This window comes from Pezoporus wallicus, unplaced genomic scaffold, assembly GCF_028554395.1.
Source record: "Pezoporus wallicus isolate ANWC-B61680 ecotype Strahan unplaced genomic scaffold, APGP_CSIRO_Pwel_v1 contig_6814, whole genome shotgun sequence".
In the NCBI taxonomy this organism is placed as follows: Eukaryota; Metazoa; Chordata; class Aves; order Psittaciformes; family Psittacidae; genus Pezoporus; species Pezoporus wallicus.
The window spans coordinates 1,249,086-1,260,043 of record NW_026639755.1 but is presented as its reverse complement, the minus strand read 5'-3'; the positions used below and the strand labels follow the sequence as shown (position 1 = coordinate 1,260,043).

General features: G+C 51.3%; 1 protein-coding gene across 1 annotated transcript; it reads right to left on the bottom strand.

Annotated features, from left to right (window-relative positions):
- Nucleotides 1-976: 976 nt before the first annotated feature.
- VTCN1 (V-set domain containing T cell activation inhibitor 1) lies at nucleotides 977-4,998 on the bottom strand. The gene is given in 5 exon segments (XM_057415947.1): nucleotides 977-1,124; nucleotides 1,525-1,803; nucleotides 3,231-3,578; nucleotides 4,829-4,895; nucleotides 4,897-4,998. Coding segments are annotated over 5 exon segments (918 nt in total). The 3' UTR covers nucleotides 977-1,002.
- Nucleotides 4,999-10,958: the final 5,960 nt, after the last annotated feature.

Genomic DNA, 10,958 nt, shown 5'->3' with positions numbered 1-10,958 from the left:
TTCATGTTTGTCTTTGAGATTCTGCCCGTGATCAGAGTTCTGGTCACTGGGTTACTACAGACGAGAACGCATCTTGTTCCTGCAATCAGTGTTTTTCCTTTGTTTATGCAAGTCTCTAGCGCATCCCTCCCTCACTTTCCTAAGTCAAAGTATTCTGTTGTTGTCATGGGTAAGAAATAACACAAGGGAAAGTGGATGACTTCATGTTTGTGCTGCTACATGTTCTGGAAGTGGGAGGAGCTCCTGAAGTTCTCAGCCCAAGAGGGAAGAAAGCATGAAGCGTGTCCTGCCGTCAGGGAAGCTGTTGTAACTCTTCTGTGTGGAAGGACAGAGATGTTCCTTTGGGCTGATTTTCTGTAGCTCTCCATCACCTCTAGAGCCCTCACCCACAGCTGATGTGCTTTGCCTGTCTTCAGCCCTCCTTATTCCAGGACTAGGTGGGATTGCTCAGGATGGCAACTCCCTCTAGCCCTATTAAAGGTGTTCATAGTAGGTATTACTCCCTGAAGATACTGCACTGTGCAGCAGAGTTGTCTGAGTAAAATGGGTGCAAGCAAAGCTTGTACTGCGGCAGCCTCATGAGAAGAGTGAGAGAAAAGCCCACAGTGCCTCGCAGCCCTGAACAGTAACCAAGGCCCCAAGGGTGCACAGAGCAGCAGGACAGATGTCTATCAGGTTGAGGAGGGAAGAAAAAGACAATGAGGGAACAAGTAAGAGGTGACAGTTGATGGTGTACGAGAGCAAGCTATAAGGTTGCAGACAGTGATGGGAGAAGCCATTAGGGAGCCTGTGGGAGGGACAAGCAATGTGTCCCACCTAAAGCTGGGGATGGGGAAATGGTGGGCACAGGGGAAAGACATGATCTCCCATTCTGGCTTGAGATAGGTCTGCTGCTGTAACCAACCTCAGCAAGAAGGTCTACATATACCAAGCATGTATTATGTTTCCCTTTCCAGGCTTACCTCCACATCCAGCTGTGTTTCTGATTGTTTCATGGAGGCTTTATGTCAACAGCAGATACAAGGGAAGCAGAAGCATCCAGTGACAGCTTGGAAGGGAAGAGGACACTGACTCTGTGTCCAGGTTAACCAGCTGCAAGTTGGTCACCCTTGTAATGTTGAAATCTGTAGCAGAAGAATAGTGAGAGGCTACCAGAATGGGGAACACAGCAGGGAGGGCAAAATGAGGGTATTCAATCCTGCCCATTTTTCTGAGGATTGATAAAGATAGATCCTGCCTTTTTGATGGATTAGCATTCAAAGGAATACATTCTTTTCAGGTGTGTCCTTCCCTCTCATTCCTGGGCAGTTCTGTCCCCGTGCTGATGGAGCAACTATTACCATGAAGAACATCTGATGTAGCAGGACCAAGCACAGACCTGTTCCTTCATCCCAGGGATTAGCCATGGGTTTCAGCCCCTTCCTTGACTGACACAGGTGCTGCAGGAACCCCCAGCACACACAGGCTCACTGCTTAAACTCTTCTCCCCAGTGCTCACGGTATCTGCGTGGCATTCAACCTTACCTGTCACTTTGATGTCGCCTATAGCCTTGGCAATGCTGTTTTCAATCACGCAGGTGTAGGTGGTGTTAGCAGTGATGTTGTGCAGAAAGGAAACCACTTTCAGAGTGATGCTTCCAGCGTTCAGCTCATAGCTGGTGTTGGACACGTGAGGCAGGTACTCCCCAGCATCGCTGTAGGCTGTCCAGCGCACCGTGGGTTGAGGGAACCAGCGCGGGGCTTCGCATTGCACCGTGTCCCCACTGCTGCTGCTTTCCACGTGGACCCTGGGGGTGCTGAAGGCTTTGGGAGGGAAAAAGGCAAATATCCAGGAACTGGGCATGAAACACTCACCTGCACCTGCTGGTCAGTCCCAGGTGTTTCTGGGCTACTCGCTGCTCAGCATTGCAGCACCGCACGTAGCCACACCGAACACAAAGGATTGTACAGGTTGGGCTACAGGGGATAACTGCATGGGATCGACCTGGAGACGCCTAGAACAAGATAGTGCAGTTTGATGAGACCTGCTGAGGTTGTGGCATGGCTTTAGTGGCTTTGAATGACTGTACTTAACTGTTAGAAGCTGGTTCCTGGACTAATAAACCAAGCATTTCCCAAGAGCTCCTGGACTCAAGACCTGGGCAGCCTGAGACTGCCTGTGCCTGCTGAATGGCCCGGCTTCCCCAAGCAGAAGCCACAGCTGGCACAACTCCACTCACCTCTGCTGGAGACTACAGGCTGACAGGAGCCTGACCAACACCTGTGGTTTCATGGGATCATAGAACCATTTAGGTTGGAAAAGACCTTTAAGCTCATCAAATCCAACCATTCCCCAGCAGTGCCAAGGCCACCACTCACCCATGTCACTGAGGGCCTCGTCTCCACAGTGTGTGAACACTTCCAGGGATGGGGATTCCAGCACTGCCCTAGGCAGCTTGTTCCAGTGCCTGAGCACCCTCTGGGAAAGGAATTGTTCCTCATCTCCATCTAAACCTGCCCTGCTGCAGCTTGAGCCTGTTTCCTCTTGTCCTATCCCTTGTTCCTTGGGAGCAGAAACCAGCCCCCTCCTGGCTTCATCCTCCTGTCAGTGGGAACACATTGCTTTGTGCCAGCACTGAACATAGTGACCAGACCCACCGGATTCAGGAGAATTGAGCATCCACAATTGAAGATTTGTCTGTGCCTGGGCATGTTTTGTGGTTTAATCCTAACAAGGCTAGCAAATTACTCTTAATGCTAGCAAATATGGAGTATTTCAGATAACTCTGATACATCATGTTTAAATACTTTTTTTTTAAACTGAATACTTTGTAAAACAGAGAAAACATGCATTAAATAGGCTACAGTTGTTGCTGTGCATCACTTCTCCTGGCTGGATATATATCTTGATTCTAGAGAGAAAAAGCTATTGTGTTATCTCTAGCACGTATAAAATCAGGATCTTTAGAAGCTCAACTAGCTAATCCCATTCTTAGGGTCTCTTTGTAGTCAGTTATGGACAACTGAGAGCACTGCAATACTAATAGTTTCTGGAACGAGGGTGTCAAAAGAGCAGGTAAAGCCATGACCACTTCTGTAAAAGCCAAAATACTACCCTAGTCCTGCTCAGGAGCGCAGGGCCCGATGGTGACTGCCGGAGGGGTGCCAGCACCAGCATAACTACACGTGGGTCCAGCCAAGCCACACCAACACGTGCTTTGCCCCAGGATGGAATCCCTGGCACCCCTCACCTCCTGTCCTGTAGCGCAGCAGCGCTGCCCCGCTCCCGCTGGCCGTGGTGACGGAGCACCGGTAAACGCCGGCATCAGAGAGCCGCACATCCCGCAGTTCCAGGGAGGCATTGCCGCCCATCACCTGCTCCATGAACAGGGCCGTGCGGCCCCGGAACGGCGCAGCTTGCTCCTGCAGCTGGTCCTGGCCACCTCGGAACTCATGAACCAGCCCGGCTGCTCCCGCCTTGTCCCACCGGATCGCTATGCTGCCCAGCCGGATGTCGGGCTGGAAAGCGCAGCCCAGGACGCCGCGCTGGCCGATGATCCCCGGAGATGGGAGAGCTGTCACACGAATGGAGCGCTGTCCTGCAAGGGGAAAGCGAGGCGGTGTGAGGAAGGTGAGGTGGGAAGGGCAGAGAAAGGCCAGACCACCCTGAGGCTGTCGTGCGCCAGCCCCGAGGCTGGACAGACAAGGACACCACCAGCAGGTACCAGTGCCGCTAGCAGAGGTCACCTCCTATGGCTTCTATACCAAAATGAAGCACAGGAACATTCCTTTAGCAAGCACTATGCTTCAAAAAGTAGCTCCTCTTATTTGAGAAGATTTTGCATGCTGTTTTCTTGCTTGTTTGCATATATCAGGGATTTTTCTCTTTGCAGCTTCCAAAAGAGTGAGATTTTTGTGTCTTTTCTCAGTCAGGACCTCCCTCTCTGCAGTATAAATGTGACTGCAGGGCGTAATGCTGGCAGAGAAACAAGAGGCTGCTCTTTCATTCTTACTGGAATCCAAACCAGTTTCTCTCATTTAAGAAAAGTCAGCATTTCCCTTCCCTGGGGACACTTCCCAAGTCAAATCCTAACCAGCAAGCTGCAGAATAAATTCTTTCCCAGAGCTGACTCCTTTTTCCCGTGCAACCCTTCCCTACACGTACTTGCTCAGCACACCCCAAGGAGGCTGCTAACGCCAAAGCAACACATTGCTGGGGGAGCAGGGGAATGTCCCCATCCTGGCAGATGCTGCCCAACTTCCCGAGAAATACCACTGTCTCCTCTCTGGGAGAAGGAGCACAGGATGTGCAGGACTCTCTGTATGTGTAAGCTTAGGGCTCCAAGCCCAGTGACATTTCAGCTAACGCAGCATCATGGAGTGGTTTGGGTTGGAAGGGACCTTAAAGCTCATCCAGTTCCAACCCCCTGCCACAGGCAGGGACACCTTCCTCTAGAGCAGGTTGCTCCAAGCCCCATCCACCCTGGCCTTGGACACTGCCAGGGATGGGGCAGCCACAGCTTCGCTGGGCAACCTGTGCCAGTGTCTATAAATCTCTGCACTATTTACAACCCACAAGAGCTCACAGTTTCCAGGGCGAGCACAGCTCCTGCTGGTTTGATGCGATGGAGCCATACCTTGTTGAGAAAGACCACAATGGAAGTCGCCTGTGCACTCTTAACTCAGCCACCTGGTGTGCAAGCTTCATAAAGCAAGCCAAGGGTTGTAGGTGGCACTTTCACACAAGATCACACCTCAGCCCATGCACAGGATGGAGGGATGGAGGCAGAGGCAGGGCAGATGTTCATTATTCCACAGGTAACAGCAAGAAACCCGAGCAGTCACATACCTGAGACACCAAACCCGATGATCAGGACAGTCACTACAGCCAGAATGACAATGACTGTAATCAAGCTACATGGGGGAAAAAGAAAGGACAACATTACCATGCAGCCAACATCCTTCACGACTTACACCACTGGTGCAGGAAAGAGGTTGAAATGGGTAAGCCACAGCCATTGAGCGAGGTGGACTGACAAAGCCCACGACCACAGTAGTGGTGAACATTCAGGGGAGCACTCACCATCAAAGGTGGGACCATGCTGTAGGAGGTGATCCATACTTTGCCTTTGAGAGGAGGTAGCTGGCCCCAATGCAGGATGCTCATTTCTGCATCCCTGGGGCATAAGCAAGTCCCTGGTGGTACTTGAGAGGGATCATTGGTGCAGGGAGGTGAGCAGAGCACTGAGACAGGCTTCTGACCCCGGGAGACACCCAGTGTGAGCCAGGGAGTGGGCAGGAGGAGGCTGGAAACAGGGCCAGCAGCACGCTCTTTCCCAACACATCTGGCAGCCTCCGCATGAGAGCCCATCCGTGCCTGTGCAACCACAAACTCCTCCCATGGTTACTGTGTGCCTGCATCAGCCACTTGCACAATGTCTGAGGAGTCACTGCAAATGTCACAATCACAGGGCTGAAATGGAGCCATGTGAGCAAACCTCTCCTGCAGGGAGCAGCAGGGAAGGGAGAAAGGGAAGATAGGTTGAAAGAGGGGATGGAGAGGAGCGGAGGTGGTGCAGAAGGCTTGCTTGCCCTCCCGCCGGCTCCCTTCCATCCTCATCCTTAAAGCCCGCAGTGGGTTCTCAGAGGAATCCCTGTCTGCACACACCAGCGTGCTCAGGAGGAGGGATCAAGTGCTCCCTGCATAGATGCCCTCAGAGCCCCTGATCTCACCAGCCTTTGCTTGCCACCAGGGTGGACAGCAGTGCTCTGCCTCCCAGTCACAGCCCACCATACCAGGGAGGAAAGGCCTAGACAACCTCCAGCCGCAGGCACTGGGCATCTGTGACCCATCCCCATGGACAACCATGTGCTTTCCTGTTCTGGGGAAGACACAAAGCCTCCTCCGTGTGCTGAATCACATCCGCCTCCTTGAGGAGCTCTACGGCGCCGATCCCAGGGCAAGAGAGTTGCTATAAACTCAGCCAAGGTTGCCATGAACAGCCCCAGCTCTCACGCCTGGGAAGCATGGAGCTAACACACAGAAGCTGTGACTTGCCTTCACCCCTCTAGATTCAGATCCTCCTTCCCAGGAATGGGCAGGAGGAAATAGCTGGGAGCTGAGGGATGCAGGCATTGCATCAGTGAATACCAGAGAGGGTATGGTAGGAGACCAGGAGCCAGGATGCTTCCTGTGCAGTCCCTGGGTGCTTCAGTGCCACCACACTTGGCTCTGGTGCTCCAAAGGACCCTCTGGCCTGACCACCACCTCTGCTGAGCAAAACCATCTTCATCTTGCTCACAGACAAACACAGACCAGCACAAACGGGCTAGCACCAACGCTTTTGTCCCCCATGGCTATAGGCATCATGTGCCCCTGTAGCTGCAAAGCCGTGCTAGCTCTGCATCTGGAGAGCTGCTTCCACATCCTGGCTCAGGACAGCAACAGGGCTGATGTCAGTTCTGGGTGCACAGGTGTCACCATCCCCTTCAGCACCCCTCACCAGGGATGAGGGGAAATCAGACCCTTTGGAGTGTCCTCTGCAGACACTGCAAGAGCCAAGAACCAAAGGGGTCTGAATTTGCCTGTGAGCCACCCATAGGTACTGAGTGGAGCACAGGGTGAACAAGAGGGTGCTGGCAACCCAGCCACATGCTGACAGGAGCTGTTTTGCAATGGGCTGGTCCAGCAGTTCAAGTAAACAGCAATTTCCCATGCATCAGCATCATACTTCCAGCGTTTCAGAGGCATGGTACAGACGGATGCAGACGGCTGGGGCTGCACGAGCTGGAGCCCTGCTGCTACCCTCAGTTCCCAGCACCGCTTCGGCAGCCTGTGGGATGCTGCTCCATGCATCCTATCCTCTTTTCCATGGTCCCATTCCTCATCAGCCAGAGTTGGGCATGAAATTCATTCATTCCCCACCTGAATGCTGCCAAGCACAGCCCAGGGACAAAGAGGCTCGTCACCCTGCTGTGACAGGCGGCAGAAGCATAATCCCCCTCATCTCTAGCTCCACTCAGAGTAAGCTTTGCCTCAGGAATGGGTTTGGAGGTGTGAAGACCAAAAAACCTGTAAGGAAGAGATTAAAGGTCCCCTACCTTCCTCCTTTTATCAAAGCTTACCATGGAAAAGAAATAACATGGCAGAGGAAACCCAAGAAGAAGGATTTCCATTCCAGTGAGCAGTTAATGATGGCAGAGCTCAGCTGTTCTCAGCACTCCAGCTTTATCTTGTTTAGTGTTTGGGGGGGGGGGTATTTAGGTTGGGTTGGTTTGGTTTGGTCTGCAGGACCCCACTGCTTTCTGTGACCAGCTGCTGTCTGGTTGTGCACCACTCACAGTGGACAGAGGTGCTGACAGAGCCAGGGGCTGGTTCTTGGTGCATATCCCTGGCAAAAGCAGCTGGGCTGCCTCTTGGGAACAACAGAGCTGGTTATTGCATGCATCCCAGCTGCATGAGGAATACGATGCCCAGTGAATAGTCACACCGTGTTACATTATGCCTACTGGTGATCTCACTCTCCTCAGTGAAAGGGTGCAGATAATATCACTATTTAGTTCTATTTAGATCTTCCTTGATGCTCTGTGTGAGAAAGCTGGAGCACAGCTCACGCATGAGAGGTCTCTTCTGTTCACGTGCACTGTCCTTCTCCCCACTGCTGTTGAGCTCAGATGAGATGGATGCTCATCACAGCTGAAACCTTCCTGACAGAATGAGCACAAGCAGGGGTGTTCCACACACCTTGCTGGAGCTTCTGCCTCCATCCATCCCAGAAACAGCCCCGCTTGGGATGAAGGAAACAGCTTGTTGGTGTGTCTGTTCAAGCAGTCAAGGTTAGATGCAAACTTGATCTGTTCATTGGAGGCTGAAGCAAGTTTGCCACTTTACCCATCCGGTGGGGGTTATTTTCAATGAGTCAGGAGATAAGGATATGAGGCAGATATTTTTATGGCCTTCCCCTGATATTTCTTTTTCTGACTGTAGCTCACCAGGGCTTGGTCAATAGATCCAAAGGAAGCAGGCTCATTCAAATGAGAGGCACAAACCAGCTTGCACATCTTCCCAGCTCTTACTCCTGACCCACACATTGATATCCCAACCTACAACAGCAGGAACACAGAGCTTTTCTCAAGCCATTAATACCCTGACCTACCACAGCATTCAAACCCAAGGTAGTGGAATATAGCCACGCAATTTCTAGGACACACATCTCCATCCTGGCTGCAGTTGATGGCCTGCACACAGGGTTCTGATAGCTATATGGCCTTACTGACTGTATAAAAGAAGCCATAATGGTGTTCAGGTATCTTGGGTGAGCACAGTATGAGGCAAGCTGTAAAGAACTGCTGTCTTGAAAGCTCCTGATAGCAGGGTGAGACAGACAAGGAGTCTAGAAAATGCAATTCCCTCCCTCCTCTCTCCCAAAGCAGACACAGGTAATACCATACCTCCAGAAAACAACCTGGCCTTGGGATGCCATGGCCACCTCATCTATGAAGACAAGCCACACACCAGGTGCCCAAAGGTCCCACGCTGTTCAGCACGGCTCCTCTCCTTCACATGACACAGTCTCCCAGGCTGTCCTGCTTAAATAACTGAACTCAGCTAAGGAGTGGTGAGCCCAAGCAGTGAACTCTCAGGAATGAGGAAGCAATGGGAATCTCAGCTCCCCCCGACCAGGGCAGTCAAAAGCAGAGGTTTGGTTAGTCACTGGGGCAACAAGAGAGACCTCCCACACCTAAAGAAACGTGTCTGATTTAACACAGAAATGACACACCTCATGGTTTGGTGGGCAGCTAATTCTAGGGGCAGAGTGCCACTGCTGGGATCTGGCTTGACACTGCATTCCAAACGGTGCACCCCTTGTGAATCACCTGCCATGGGAAGGCCAAGAAGCCCTGCTGAGCCAGCTTCTGCACTGCTCCTGCGATCTTCTGGGGACAAGCAGGCACTCACTCACAGAGCTACAAGCACAGTGCGTCACCAGCGTGTTTTGCCTCCTCTGAGAAGGGAGAGATACCTAGAATGACACCCAGCTCCAGAGGCACCTGACATGGAGCTTTCCAGGCTCCAGGGCCCCTTCCAGGTCTTCCACAGTCTCTTGTTCTTGCTGTGTTTTTCCTTACTCTAGGGAGTAAGTCCTTCTTTTCTGCCTCCCAGAGCCCCTCCTCATGTTCATCCCCATTTTATTTTTATTTCCCAAGCTTTGGAGACAGGCAGATTTATCAGAGGGAGCTTTTCTCCTGCGAAAAACATCAATAGTTACCAATAGTTATCAATAGTTAATGGAAATAGTTAATAGAAAAACATCAATAGGTGCAGTTCTGTCAGCACTGCCTGTCTGTCTTGAAAACACCTTAGTTATCTCAAGGACCAGCTGGTCAGAAACAACACCACATAGCTCAGCAGACTAACAGCACTTCCATACCCACTGCCTGCCCAAGGCCGTTATCAACCAAGCACTGGAAGCGAGAATCCAGCACATTAGCAGGATATATTCATTTGGCAAACCATTCTGAGCAATGAACACTGAGGGCAAAGTCTGCTTGCAAATTATGGGAAGACACTCGCACCTAACCCCACAAAGTGTCTAGGTCACATCTGCATGCGGTTCTGCAAGCTGTCCTTGTGTGCAGCACAAACACAGCGGTAGCCAGTCAGTCCTATATACCCCTGGGACTGCCTGAGCCTTCAAGTCTAACAAAAATCATCCAAGAGACTGGCCCTGGCAGGATTAGTAGCCCATGCTGTCTGAAACTGCTCTTCTCATGTCAAACACAGGGCTCAGCACAAGTTGACCTCGGCTCCCTGAAGGGTTTCTATGTTTGCTGGTGTATTTCTCACAAAGAGCTCCTTGGTCAATGTCAGCACCAAGGTGTGTAAGGGATGCCTCACATAGATGGAAAACACATTCCCCTGTCTGAGCTAAGATGTTTTTAGACAGAAAGAATGCACTAGAAGGTAGTGCTATTCTTACATGTTCCCTCTGCAATACAGCATGGGAGCTCCAAGAAAGAACACCGCACATGTGGGGGGCAAGAAACAGAAAGACGCAGAAAATGAGGCATTTCAAGTTACATCCCATTCTGTACTGAGCACTGACTACACACATAGCAAGGAGAAGAATGAGTTCTTGTTTGTTCCATTAAAGGTTTACTCCCATTCAACTTTCACTTTGAAAAGTCAGAGTCAGCACTTCAGAACACTATTGCCTAACCTGGAGAGTTAAACTGCCCAACCTTCTCCCGTTTGTTTGACAGCCCTTTCTGGATGATTAATGGAAAGCTATAAATAGCATTTGCATAAGGATATATATCTCCTTTGCTGGGCACAAGAGGTTCCAAAACCGGCTTTGCAACAACAAACAACAAATGAGTCTTCTAGGTGGGAGCAAGCAGACAGCACATGTTTCTACTATTTATAAGCCAGCCACCTTCAGCCACAAAGCAAGAATGAGTCCTTACTGTTGACACTGGAGCAGCATTCTTCTCCCCAAGTGACCAACAGTCAGACCTTTGTCCCCAGCTCCCCAGGCAGTATTAGGAGCCCCAAGCAACACTCACCTACTAGCAAGGTTAACCCTGGCCAGTAGCATTCCCAGTCTCGACACGGGTGCATTTCACAAAGGAAGGTATCCAGGCTTCACCCAGGAGAGCAGCAGGTTAGCAGTTGCCCTTCCTGGAAAGTGCCTCTTCCCCCTCATCACAAATTGCTTTTACCCAACTACAGCCTGGCAGGGCATGCATAAGCCCAGGAGATATACCCACCTCTCTCCTATGGAAACGGGACAAGCTCTCCTAAACAGAGCCCTGCCAAGACTGCACGAGCCAAATCCAGGAGTTCTGAAGCATTCCATCTATTGCTGTTCTTGCCTAGTTGCTCCAGTTCAGGACAAACACCTGCAAACTTGTGCCTATGGCTCCTACTGATGCTCACACTGTGCCCAAATCTTCCCTCGGTGAGCTGGGTGCTCTCC